The 11,104-nt window shown below is 47.5% G+C and overlaps 2 protein-coding genes across 2 annotated transcripts; both read right to left on the bottom strand.

Annotated features, from left to right (window-relative positions):
* Positions 1-1,396: 1,396 nt before the first annotated feature.
* Positions 1,397-2,905, bottom strand: TREMEDRAFT_60910 (uncharacterized protein; the record flags this gene model as incomplete). Its single annotated transcript, XM_007003375.1, has 5 exons — positions 1,397-1,905; positions 1,981-2,116; positions 2,161-2,279; positions 2,300-2,828; positions 2,891-2,905. The coding sequence occupies 5 exons, from the start codon at positions 2,903-2,905 to the stop codon at positions 1,397-1,399; spliced, it is 1,308 nt and encodes a 435-aa protein (XP_007003437.1).
* Positions 2,906-9,943: 7,038 nt separating this feature from the next.
* On the bottom strand, positions 9,944-10,955 carry TREMEDRAFT_28982 (uncharacterized protein; the record flags this gene model as incomplete). Its single annotated transcript, XM_007003178.1, has 2 exons — positions 9,944-10,199; positions 10,393-10,955. 2 exons carry the CDS (start codon positions 10,953-10,955, stop codon positions 9,944-9,946), a joined length of 819 nt encoding a protein of 272 aa, XP_007003240.1.
* Positions 10,956-11,104: the final 149 nt, after the last annotated feature.

Here is an 11,104-nt window from a genome sequence, read left to right as displayed (position 1 = left end):
AGTCATACCAGAGGGACAAGCAAGATTAGAAGTAATGAGAGCAAGACACGATTCGATATTAGTAGGACACCCAGGAAGAGACAAAACCATCACTATGATCAAAGAGGACTATTATTGGCCCCATTTGGACGATTATATCGCGCAGTACGTAAAAGGATGTGAGATCTGTAACCGACATAAGACTCATCGACACCAACCATACGGACATCTAGTCTCATTGCCAGTACCCACACTTCTGTGGACAGATATCTCGATGGACATGGTAGGACCTTTGCCGAATTCGACCGAATTCGACGCAATTCTAGTAATAGTGGATCGATTAAGCAAGATGGCTCGATTTATTCCATGTACAACCGGACTAACAGCAAACAAGGTGGCTGACATATACATCAAAGAGATCTTTTCAAAGCATGGAATACCTCAAACAATCGTATCAGACAGGGGAACCCAGTTTACAGCAGAGGTTTGGAAGGAAATATGTCAATTCCTGGGAATAAAAAACCTATATTCAACTGCATATCATCCTCAAACAGACGGCCAGACTGAACGAGTAAACCAACAGATGGAAATCCTACTTGGAATGTATGTGAACTACAACATGGACAATTGGGATCAACTTCTACCAATTGCTGAGTTTGCTTATAACTGCTCTCCACATAGTAGCCATGGGTTGTGTCCGTTCGAAGCATGTTATGGCTATGTGCCACATTACGACATCCATTCGCACGACATTCGATCAAAGTCGAACAAACTGGAGAGAAAATGGAGGGATATGGGAGAATTACATACAGCTGTTCAAGAACAAGTCAGAATGGCAAACAAAATTAGTGGGGAATATTACAACAGGAGGCACAAAAGCATTCCAGAAGAATTCAAAGAGGGAGAACAAGTACTACTAAGTACAAAATACCTGACTACAGAACGACCTAGTCGAAAATTGGAGGCAAAATATGTTGGCCCTTTCAAAATTATAAGAAGAGTTGGGAGAAACGCTTTCGAATTGGATCTACCTCCATCAATGAAGGTGCACAATGTCTTCAATGTCACGCTGTTGGAACCATACCCTAAAGACATGATACCAGGTCAACAGATACAACCCCCACCACCTGTGGTGATTAACGGCCAGGAGGAATTCCATGTGGAAGCAATTGTGGACAGCAGAATTCGACGAGGGAAGGAAGAATTCAAGGTAAAATGGTTAGGATACACAGGAAATGCGGCCTATGACTGGGAACCGCGAGAAAATGTAGAAGAGTTGGCCGTTTTTGGTGAATTTCTGGAAAAAAGAAAAAAGGACCCCAGAAGAAAGTGAGAATTCGATCAAAATTAACAAAATTTAGTAGGAAATAAGTGCATACACAGGAAATATAGCTACGTATAGAGAGATATAAAAACACTAGAAGTTGGAGGCGGTAGAAGTGGCTCGGGGACGACGGGCCGAAGCAGGAATACGAATGACATTGCGGGGGAGAGGAGTATGGGGAGAAGAGGAGGGACCGGCGACTGGTTGGGAAGAAGTCAATCCGGTAGGATCAGCAGCAGAGGTGAGATGATCCAAGGTTTCAGAAGGAGAGGGAGGGGTGTAGTCGGAAGGAATGAGATGGAGAGATTTGTAGAGACCCAGATGTACTGGGGGAAGAGGAAGAAGGAGAGAGGAAAAGAGGTGGATGTAAGCGGAGAGTTGGGTGAGGGAAGAGGATTGATCCTGGGAGGAAAGGGATCGATAACGGGCCGAGACAGCACAGAGTTCATGCTCCAGGACGAAAGTAACCTTGGAGGTGACAGTCTGGACCCCGACGGTGACACCCTTGACATCAACATCGATCAAGTTCGAAGAAAGAAGATAGATACCTCGCAAAATTTGGCCTTGGGATTGTTGGTTTTCACCGAACACTTTGAAGTTCCCTTGGCAGAGCACTCTCCACAAACACCACCAACTGAATGGCATCAATATCGAACAGGAATCAATAGAAGACTCACGAGGGCCGATACAACAGACACGAAAATCTTCTCCACCATCGAGGCGACGCTGGCAATCCGAGCAGAGCTCACCCTCGAGACGGACGACATCACCATTCTTGTTGCGAAGTCGCCAACCTTGGGCCAAGCGATTGAGCTAACAGTTAGAAATCGGTAGAATTCGGAAAAGAAACAGCTCACAGCATTCCTAAACCATTTAGCAGTAAGATTAAGGGCGCCAGTCTCGCAAAAACGATCGAGGGCTTCGTCCTTCAGAGCGATACTAACAGAGGAAAAGGACATTTTGGCCCAGAGAGTGGCTGACAAGTCAGAAACGCACAGAATTCTATAGAGATCTCACCAATTTCCGAGTCTTTTCGAGCGTCCAGAGCCTTGGCAAGTTCTTCATTAGCGGAAACCTTGCGAGGAGCGCGAAAAATGATTTCGAGTTCGGGGGGAACATCGTCAAGCCCGTCTAAATGTTCAGAAGGTGGCACAGGGGACTTATTACCAGGAGAATTTTGATTCTCGACGATGGTACCGTGTTCGGATTCGACGGACTTGGCGGGAGATGGGTTCTCACCAGTGGCAGATGGCCCTGCCCCACCTTCGAAGTCGAGGAATTGCTCGATGATCGCGTCATCGAGAGGAGGCGATTGTTGAGCGCGAGAAGGACCGGATTGATATCGATCCTTAATGGTGTCCAGAGCCCTACGAGAAGCATCAACCAATGGAGGTTGAGAAGGGGCTGGAGCTTGAGAGGAGATCCTCATCCTTTTCGTATGACGCATAAGGAGTTTGGGGTCGACGTTGGGAAGAATGGCCGCAGTAGAGGCCCGAGTTTGACGAGAAGAGATAGAAGAGGACAACTAATCTCGTCAGCCAGTGAGAAATAGGAGGAAATACATCGAATTTGAAGAGAATTGCTTACAGTACGCTTAGACATGCTCACGAACAGGAAAAGAATTGATGGATTCTCTAAGAGATGAATAAGATATGGATGGATAATGATAGATAAGTAAAAAGAACGACGAACAAGAGGAAAAGAAGGAATGAGGAGGAAAGAAGAGAAAGAGGACGGGGAAGAACTTGGTCAGTAATTTCTCGATCACATTGGAGGTCCGTGCGGGTGACGCGTTTCATGGCAACCACTAGCGTGGGTGTGACGTAAGGGCGCAATCAAAGGTGTCTCAGAACAATCCATGTGAATCACCTGGTTACAGGGCTCAGGATCCTCGGCGAGGATCCTTGAGACAGGGGGGGAAACTTGTTACGGAGTAACACAACTCGAGGGACATCCATCGAACTCGACGGATTAGGAAGGAGAACGGCGAGAGTTGGAGGCAGTGCTGCAGTAGGTAGGGACGGGTTTTCCCTTTTCGAGATTTCCCCACTGGGTTTGCTCAAAAGCGGTTTTTCACCTGTCCGAGTATGTACATAGACGCTTGCAGTAGGACTGAGAGAGGACACGAATACCTGTAGACAAGTATATAGTACAATCAGCAAAGTACTGTCACGGCCGTCGAACAACTATTTCTTAATAGACCGACGGTCGACGAACCTCGGCTAACTTCACGCTCTGAGTCGATGTCTCACCCAACCAGGAGGGCGCAGACGTCGAAAGGGGTGTAACTACGGCGTACTTCGGCGTAGTTACTCTAACTAGGGTTTTGTTCTACTGATGGCGATGTATCTTGATTTATAGCTATCTCTATCTGTCTTTCACTACTGACAACAATCAAGGATCGCTGAAGAACTTCAGCGATCTTCTCAGCTAATATTATCTACTCCTCCTAGACGTTCATCCAACCCTCTCGCGCTTTGACGTACTTCAACGCACTTCGTCCAACTTCCCCGAGCCCTCGGCCATCCTCTTCCTCCTTCGACTAACTCCGCCTAACATCGCCGCACTTCTGCTCCCATTGTCCCTACTTAGACTAACTCCGCCTAACATCGCCGCACTTCTGCTCCCATTGTCCCTACTTAGCCTAACTCCGTCTAACTTCGCCGTACTTCTGCTCCCATTGTTCCTACTTAGCCTAACTCCGTCTAACTTCGCCGTACTTGGTGTCAGAAGTCCTGAGTTACGTGTAGAGTAAAAAGGTTAAGGCGTGATGGGGTTTTGATGGCCAAAGGAGGGTCATTGTTGGTGGAGTAATCGAGGTGTCGCGACGTAGTTCGTGACAAGTACCACCTTTGCTGATTCTTCAATATCATTCTTTGGCTACATCGATTGCAGAGGAGACACGATCCATTAGCACCAGAGACACATAGATTTCTACGAGAGTTCCATCGACTTCGACCCAACCTGCAACCTAGTCATCGTGTTTCCAGTACCGTTACATGAAAGACAGATAGAGATAGCTATATACAAATCGAGATACATCGCCATCAGTAGAACAAAACCCCAGTTAGAGTAACTACGTCGAAGTATGCCATAGTTACACTCCTTTCGACGTCTGCACCCTCCTGGTTGGGTGAGACATCGACTTTGAAGCGTCAAGTTAGCCGAGGTTTGTCGAGCGTCGGTCTGTCAGAGAGTGGTTGTTAGACGGCTGTGACATTTGTCGACAGTTGGTCAGTAGAGAAGAAAAAAGGACGTTTGTGACACATTCTTTGGCTGCATCGATTGCACAGGAAACACAATCCATCACATAGAACCAGAGACACCTAGATTTCTACAAGAGTTTCATCGAGTTCAACCCAACCTGCGACTTAGTCATTGTGTTTTCAGTACCGTCACACTATACCCTTCAGTACCCAAGGCAGTCCCTCTGCTATTGCAGTCTGCCCCCAGGCGTGACATATTGTCACCTAGCAATATTAGAAAGGCCAAGTCCTGTCCAGGTTACTTCCCACGAAGTTATTGGCCATTGGTCATGGGAAGCAGACAAGGGTTTTACCCTGTGACAGCTTGTGTCACGGTCATCGTTTCTTCTTCTCTACTGACCAACGGTCAACAAACCTCGGCTAACTACGTCGTACTAGGGCGTTGATGTCTCACTGAGACAGGGTACTCGTCGGGGGAACTACAGCTAACTTCGCCGTAGTAATACGTTGGTGGTAAACAATAGGGTGATTGTCGATGAACTGCGGCTAACTTTGCCGTAGTGCGTCAAACTGCTCGGTGGTAGCTCTCCCTAACTCAATGGTTGTAGCTACTGAATATATCTCTCGCTACTGACAACAATCAAAGATTGCTGAAGAAGTTCAGCAATCTGTAAACTATCTATACTTCTCCTCTCTTCTCATAGAATGTCCTTCAACCCCTGCACAGCCTCACACTCAGTCCTCCTTGCTCAACTTTGCTGTACCTCGCCATATCCCCAACACTCTACTCCACTCACTTCGACTAACTTCGCCTGACTTCCCCTACTCTGCTCTCCCTCGGTTACCGTCTCCTAACTTTGCCGTAGTTCCCCGTTCGGCGGGGTTGTTGTGACAAATAGCCCCTAGGTTCTTGTAACCTCGTCGTAGTCGGTCTCAGTGGTTGTTACGACCTGAGAGCTAGGCAGTGACCAGAACCTAACTTCAGAGGACAAAGACGATGAAGGACAAAGTGATAGCGTAGAGTGGATTGGACAATGATGATGAAGAGCACCGCAATGGTGAGGAAGGGTTGTATCGGAAGTCACTTAGTGTCACGACCCTGCAACCTCAGTCGTGACATCAGGTTATAACCGGATTGCAATCATAGGGCTGATTGCGATATTGTGCCTTTTAGCGCAGTGGCTTAAGATGTCACATGCATGGCCAGTGTATGGCCTGGTGCTGGTTAGCCAGGTCGTAACACTTAGACAAAGTGCGCGAGTGTAGCGAGCGCAAAGAGGATTGTGAAAAATGAGAAGTTTAGAAGTGTAACTTTTGAGAATTCATCGACAAGGAAGAGGGCTCGCAGAAGGGGTATTTATACCCTTGTGCCTCCACCTTGCCTCCACTTTCTAAATGACTAGTGTTCAGGCTTAGCCTGACCTACGGTATATAATTCTAACCAATGTGTCCAATATGAGCAATGTGTCCAAGTTGAGCAATGTGTCCCACTATGATGTCATTACTGACAAAGATGACCAGTGTTTAGGCTTAGCCTAAACAGTGGTGAAACATTGATAACCTAGGTTCCTATTTGCCACCCTAATGCCACATCATGTTCTAAAGTCCCTGATACTAATTCTAATAATGCCACATCATTGTGTATGACCTGCCTCTGTGCAGTGTCATACCAGTGGTTCAGGTTATGGTGGTTGATGGCGGATGGTGCTTCGGTGATGGTGAAAGGAGTGTCGGTGGTGGTTGTTGTCAGGGATATTACGACACGGTTCGTGACAGCTTGACTATTTTGGTCAGGGACTGATCCAATAATATCCCCATCCGGAGTGATAAGTTTGAGCTGGTTGGTATCAGCTCTCAACTCAGGCCATTTATCAAGGACGGACTTCTTTAGAGCTTCGTATTCCTGGGGTGATATTGCATACACAGCTTGTAGAAGACTGATACAAGAACCGGTCAAAGCATCAGTCAGAATCTCCCTTCTGCTTCTTTTTTCTGGTGTTGCTGCTCCTTTCAATGCTTTGATCAAGTTGACACTGCTTCTCACCCATGGAGGTGAGTGTTCCCATGTTTTGACTGTGGTCTGACCATAGTCATTGACCAGCCGGTTAACTGTGTCCACAATTTCTGATATGTCAGTTGAGAATATGATTTTTGGATCTGTCAGTGGTTGAACCCCTGTTTGCATTATTTGGTTACCATAATACTCATCAAAGATTCTAATTTCACTTAAATCCCTTACAGCATCGGCAAAAGCTTTTGGTGCACCCGAGGAACACATGTGCCTTGCCCATAAGTGTGTCATGTGGTAGGTTGCTGTCTGCACCCTGCCACACAGTAGATTTTTCCACTTTCTGTTTTCTGAACTTTTCTTGAGGGATGCAACATAGTGATCATCACCTGTGGAGTTCATCTCCAGATGGGCTGAGTTTGTTGCTTCCTCCAGCAGAACTGTTTTGATACTCATAGCAAATTTTCTTGTACTGTCATTAGTAAACAACCCACTTCATATAACTCACCATGAATGTCGCAGGTAAGGCTGCAGATGGCTCAATGACCCAAGAATGATATCCATTTCCTCAGGCCAGTTCCCTATCAAGGCATGAGCTGGTGTCCCTTTTCAAATAGAAACACCCACCCGCTATGATTGACCTAGCCTCTCCGGGGTCTAAAGGTGGAGTGCTGAAGTCAGTTTTGTCAAGGCTAGTGTGGAATTCAACTGGTATGTGGGCATGCCAATCATTGTTGGCTGAACTACCAATCATGAAATGAGCTGCTTTGTAGACATGCAGGCCCCATTGAATATCTTCAATTGACGGCAGGCCCCATGGAATATTGTCAACTGACGGCACTGTCTCTTTGTTGACTGAACTCATTTGATCTGTGATGGTCAGTAGAGTAGGTAGGTTTAGTGAAGTGAAGAAGGAGTTGAACCTGCTTACATAGACAGAGAGTCATTAGGGGCTGGGTAGAGGGTGGGAAATGGGGCGGATCGTGGAGAACGAGGGTGCAGAGCGTCCCATGAGCCCTCTCGCGGCCTGCCCGTAGAGACCCATGGCCAGGCTAAGTCATCTATCAAATTCAGCTAGATGCTTGTACAGCTTTCTTGCATGAAAGACAATGGAGATGTGGGAGCATACAAATCATGCTTACTAATCTGGCTCACACATCGGGTGAAACCGTGGGTTTTACCACTCGGTCGGTCATCGAAAAGACGTTGTCTCCGAAGAGCAGCGTTCGTTGGGGTGTAATGTCTGAATGTTACGCCTCGAAACTTGATGGGCGGCGGAGTAACACTTTCGTCCAATGGGAGGAGGGTTGCTAGATGTCTTCAACTCCAACAAAGGATTCGTGGGAATGGGACAAAACACTTTGAAGGCTGTGTAATTGAATGATGATTTGCCTATTTTGGCTAGATACTTGATTGGGGGGTGGGAAGAGTTCGAGGTAGAGGACGGAGTATCAAAAGGAAAGATATGGGGCTAATCGGTCGTCAAAACTGGTTGGGAAATGAGTATGATCAACGAAGGTGAGATCAAAGCATGAGGATGAGTGAATCGTTAGTCGGTGTACCATGATTACCACGTACATGTCATGATCCTCCATATACCACATTCCTATCGTCTAGATAATGCCAGCATTCACTCGAGACCTTCACCTTCCTTGCCCTCCCATGAACTGGTTGGCCCTGTTTATTTAGCTTTCTTTGGGATCTCGCATGTCGGTGGACTCACATATCGCGTAGACTGGGATCACTGGCCAGCTGCGTAAAGTCAGGCATTCCACCTCCATTCTGCATGTTCTCCGCGACGTTCCTCATGGCCGGGTTCTGCATCAATCTCTCGAGGCCGCCGTTGGCCATCATTTGTTGAGCCCTGCCCATCAGCGTTTGACCCAACAAGAGTATCACGAGGAAGCCAGTCGTTGTCATCCTTCCACAGACAAGCAGATGGCACTGGATGGTGGAAAAAGTGTGAAAGAAGATAGGGACAAGTGACATTCTGGGTTATGGAGTACTGACATGGCCATCATTTGAGGGTTACGCAAAAGAGAAGCCATATCCGGCATGCCACCAGCTCCTTCGCCGCCACCGCCACCACCGAACATGCTGGCCAGCGCCGAGAGATCGGGCATACCACCAGGCGCAGCAGGCCCGCTCGGTGCAGCTCCACGAGGGACTTCTCGAGTTCGAGCAGCTTCCTCTGCTTCACGAGATCTAGCGGTGGTCAAAGCTGTCTTCATGTTGTTATTGGAGGGATCGAGCTCCAGACCGGATTCGTAAGCTCCAATAGCTGCAGAGTAATTACCAATAGAGAATTGTGCGTGACTGAGTGGTCAGCTCTTATACACTTCGCCAAGTCCCCGCGGTACATGAAGTCTGGCTCCGTTGAAAAAGAAAAGATGACCTGTTGTTTTGGACCTCATAACATTATTCCTTTTGGTCTGTGCCAGGACCATTGAGAGGTAGAACCACTCACCCTAGTCTCGAATACGCTTTGGCAAATTTTGGATCCAACTCCAAGGCTTTCTCCGCATCTTCCACCGCTTTCTCATGCTTCCCCAGAGCTCCCCATGCGGCAGCACGATTACTATAATAAACGGCGGTCGGATCTAGCTTGATAGCCTCTGTGTATTTCTCAATCGCAAGATCGTACAATTTCTGACCCATAAAAGCGTTCCCATCAACTTTATATTGATCTGCCTTGATTCTATCTCCGTCATTTGGTTCGGGCTTGCCGGCCTGTTGAGCTGGTGCGGGTGCGGAGGAAGAAGAAGGAGCAGGGCCGGTTTTAGCTTTGGTTTTGAGGTAGACGTCGAGGAGGGATAGGAGAGAGGTGGGTTGGATGGAATATTGAGCTTGTTGTTCGGGTGAGTCGGGGTCAACACCGAAGGATTCGGCGATGCATTGGACTGATAGTCAGAGGGACGACCTCGCATCTTCGTGAGAAGGGAAATGACTCCGGGAGAGATCGAAGGCATCAGAGTTCGCGAGTGAGAAGAGTATGATCACGAAAGAGTCACGAGTGACAGGCCAAGGGTGATGATCAACCCACCAGCAACTTCTAGACTCTCCTTGTCATCTTCCTTGACAGTCCCATCCGCCGCTGAAGCACGGAGGAACTCGATACTTTTCGTCAGCCAATTGCACTGATTATGAGACGAATACTGACAAGTTGAAGACCAGCTGTTTCTTCTTGACGTCTGCCATAATGATGCTAAGGTGATGCGATTAGATGAACGCGATGGTAAGTGTCAGAGTTGCTAGTTGCTTGTATGGAATGGACCAGAACGTGAAGGAGGGATGTCAAGAACACGTGGCAGCTTTCCCACGGATGCAAACTTCAAGACACCAAGTCTGACTGGGGAGGTTGATATGATGCATGCTATGAAAAGATGTGCAATGTCCAAACCCAAGAGATACAATTGTCCAAAGTGTCTACAATAATGTCCATATGCTCCATATCCCACACAACACCGTACCTAGCCATAAATTCCACATTCTCCGAGACGGTGAAGCCGCCGATGTGGCCGAATAGGAAACGAACGTTGATCCGCAGGCTGAGTTGACACTTTGGACGGCGGAATTGACTATGGTGGAGTTGAGTGTGGGGGTGGAAGAGAGGGAAGATGTGTATAGATTGAGTAGTTGGGCCGAGCAAGCCGAGCAAGTGGGCCGGGAAGTGGAAGGGAGGCTAAAATATCAGCGACGATCTCTCCATCCCTTCTTTTCACGGCTCGTCCGTTGAAGGACCCTACCGATGTCACTGAAATGCCCTGAGGATATGGACAGAACTGCGATGGACACGGTCCGAGGGTCAAATTGATACGAGAGGAGAGTATGAGGGACAATGAGACAAAGCGGGTAGATGTGTATGATTTACTCACGCTATACCAGCAGGTAAATTCCACAAATACAAATCATCCGGTCTCCCATCCGCCACGGCATCAAGATAACAAAACCTCCCGGAAGAATCCAACAACCCCTCGGCTTTCCTAAGCAAAGCATAGTTCCCTATCCCGACCAGTATCTCCAACGCCACAGCCTTTCCCATCCTGATATCCGATAGACAATTCCCTTTTCCCGTCAAAGCACTAGCCACTCCGGCCATGTAAGCATCACATTGTTCTCCTGATGGTTGAGGAGAATGTGTATATCCCACCAGCGCATTGAGGTACGTATAATTTCCCGTCGACATGGCATCGGAAAGCATGGAAGAGTAAGAAGAGCTCGAAGTGAGTAAGAGGGAGAAAGGTAAACAAGTGAGGAATTCAGCTGAGGAAAGGAGAGTACCGAGATACATCAAACAAGAATCTGATAAAGCGTAAGAGATGGAAAGGTCTAATGGTGTTGGTGTCGGTGAAGGAGGATATGAAGGGATGAAAGCGGGTGCAAGAGGTATGGAAGTTTCGTTTGTATCTGCTCGAATTTTATGTCGTGTTGGATCCATTCTACCAGTCACTGTTGAAAGAGTGTCGACGTTGACTCTAGCCATGACGAAAGGAATAGGGAAAGGCAGGGTCGCGATGGTAAAGAGAAGCGATAGGAAGATGGAATTAGGGATCATGTTGTCGATTGAATACCTTGCCGTTTGTCAAA

The sequence above is a fragment of the Tremella mesenterica genome (genome assembly GCF_000271645.1).
Source record: "Tremella mesenterica DSM 1558 unplaced genomic scaffold TREMEscaffold_3, whole genome shotgun sequence".
Lineage (NCBI taxonomy): Eukaryota > Fungi > Basidiomycota > Tremellomycetes > Tremellales > Tremellaceae > Tremella > Tremella mesenterica.
Note: the sequence above shows the minus strand (reverse complement) of the source record. Positions and strands in the feature narration are given on the sequence as shown.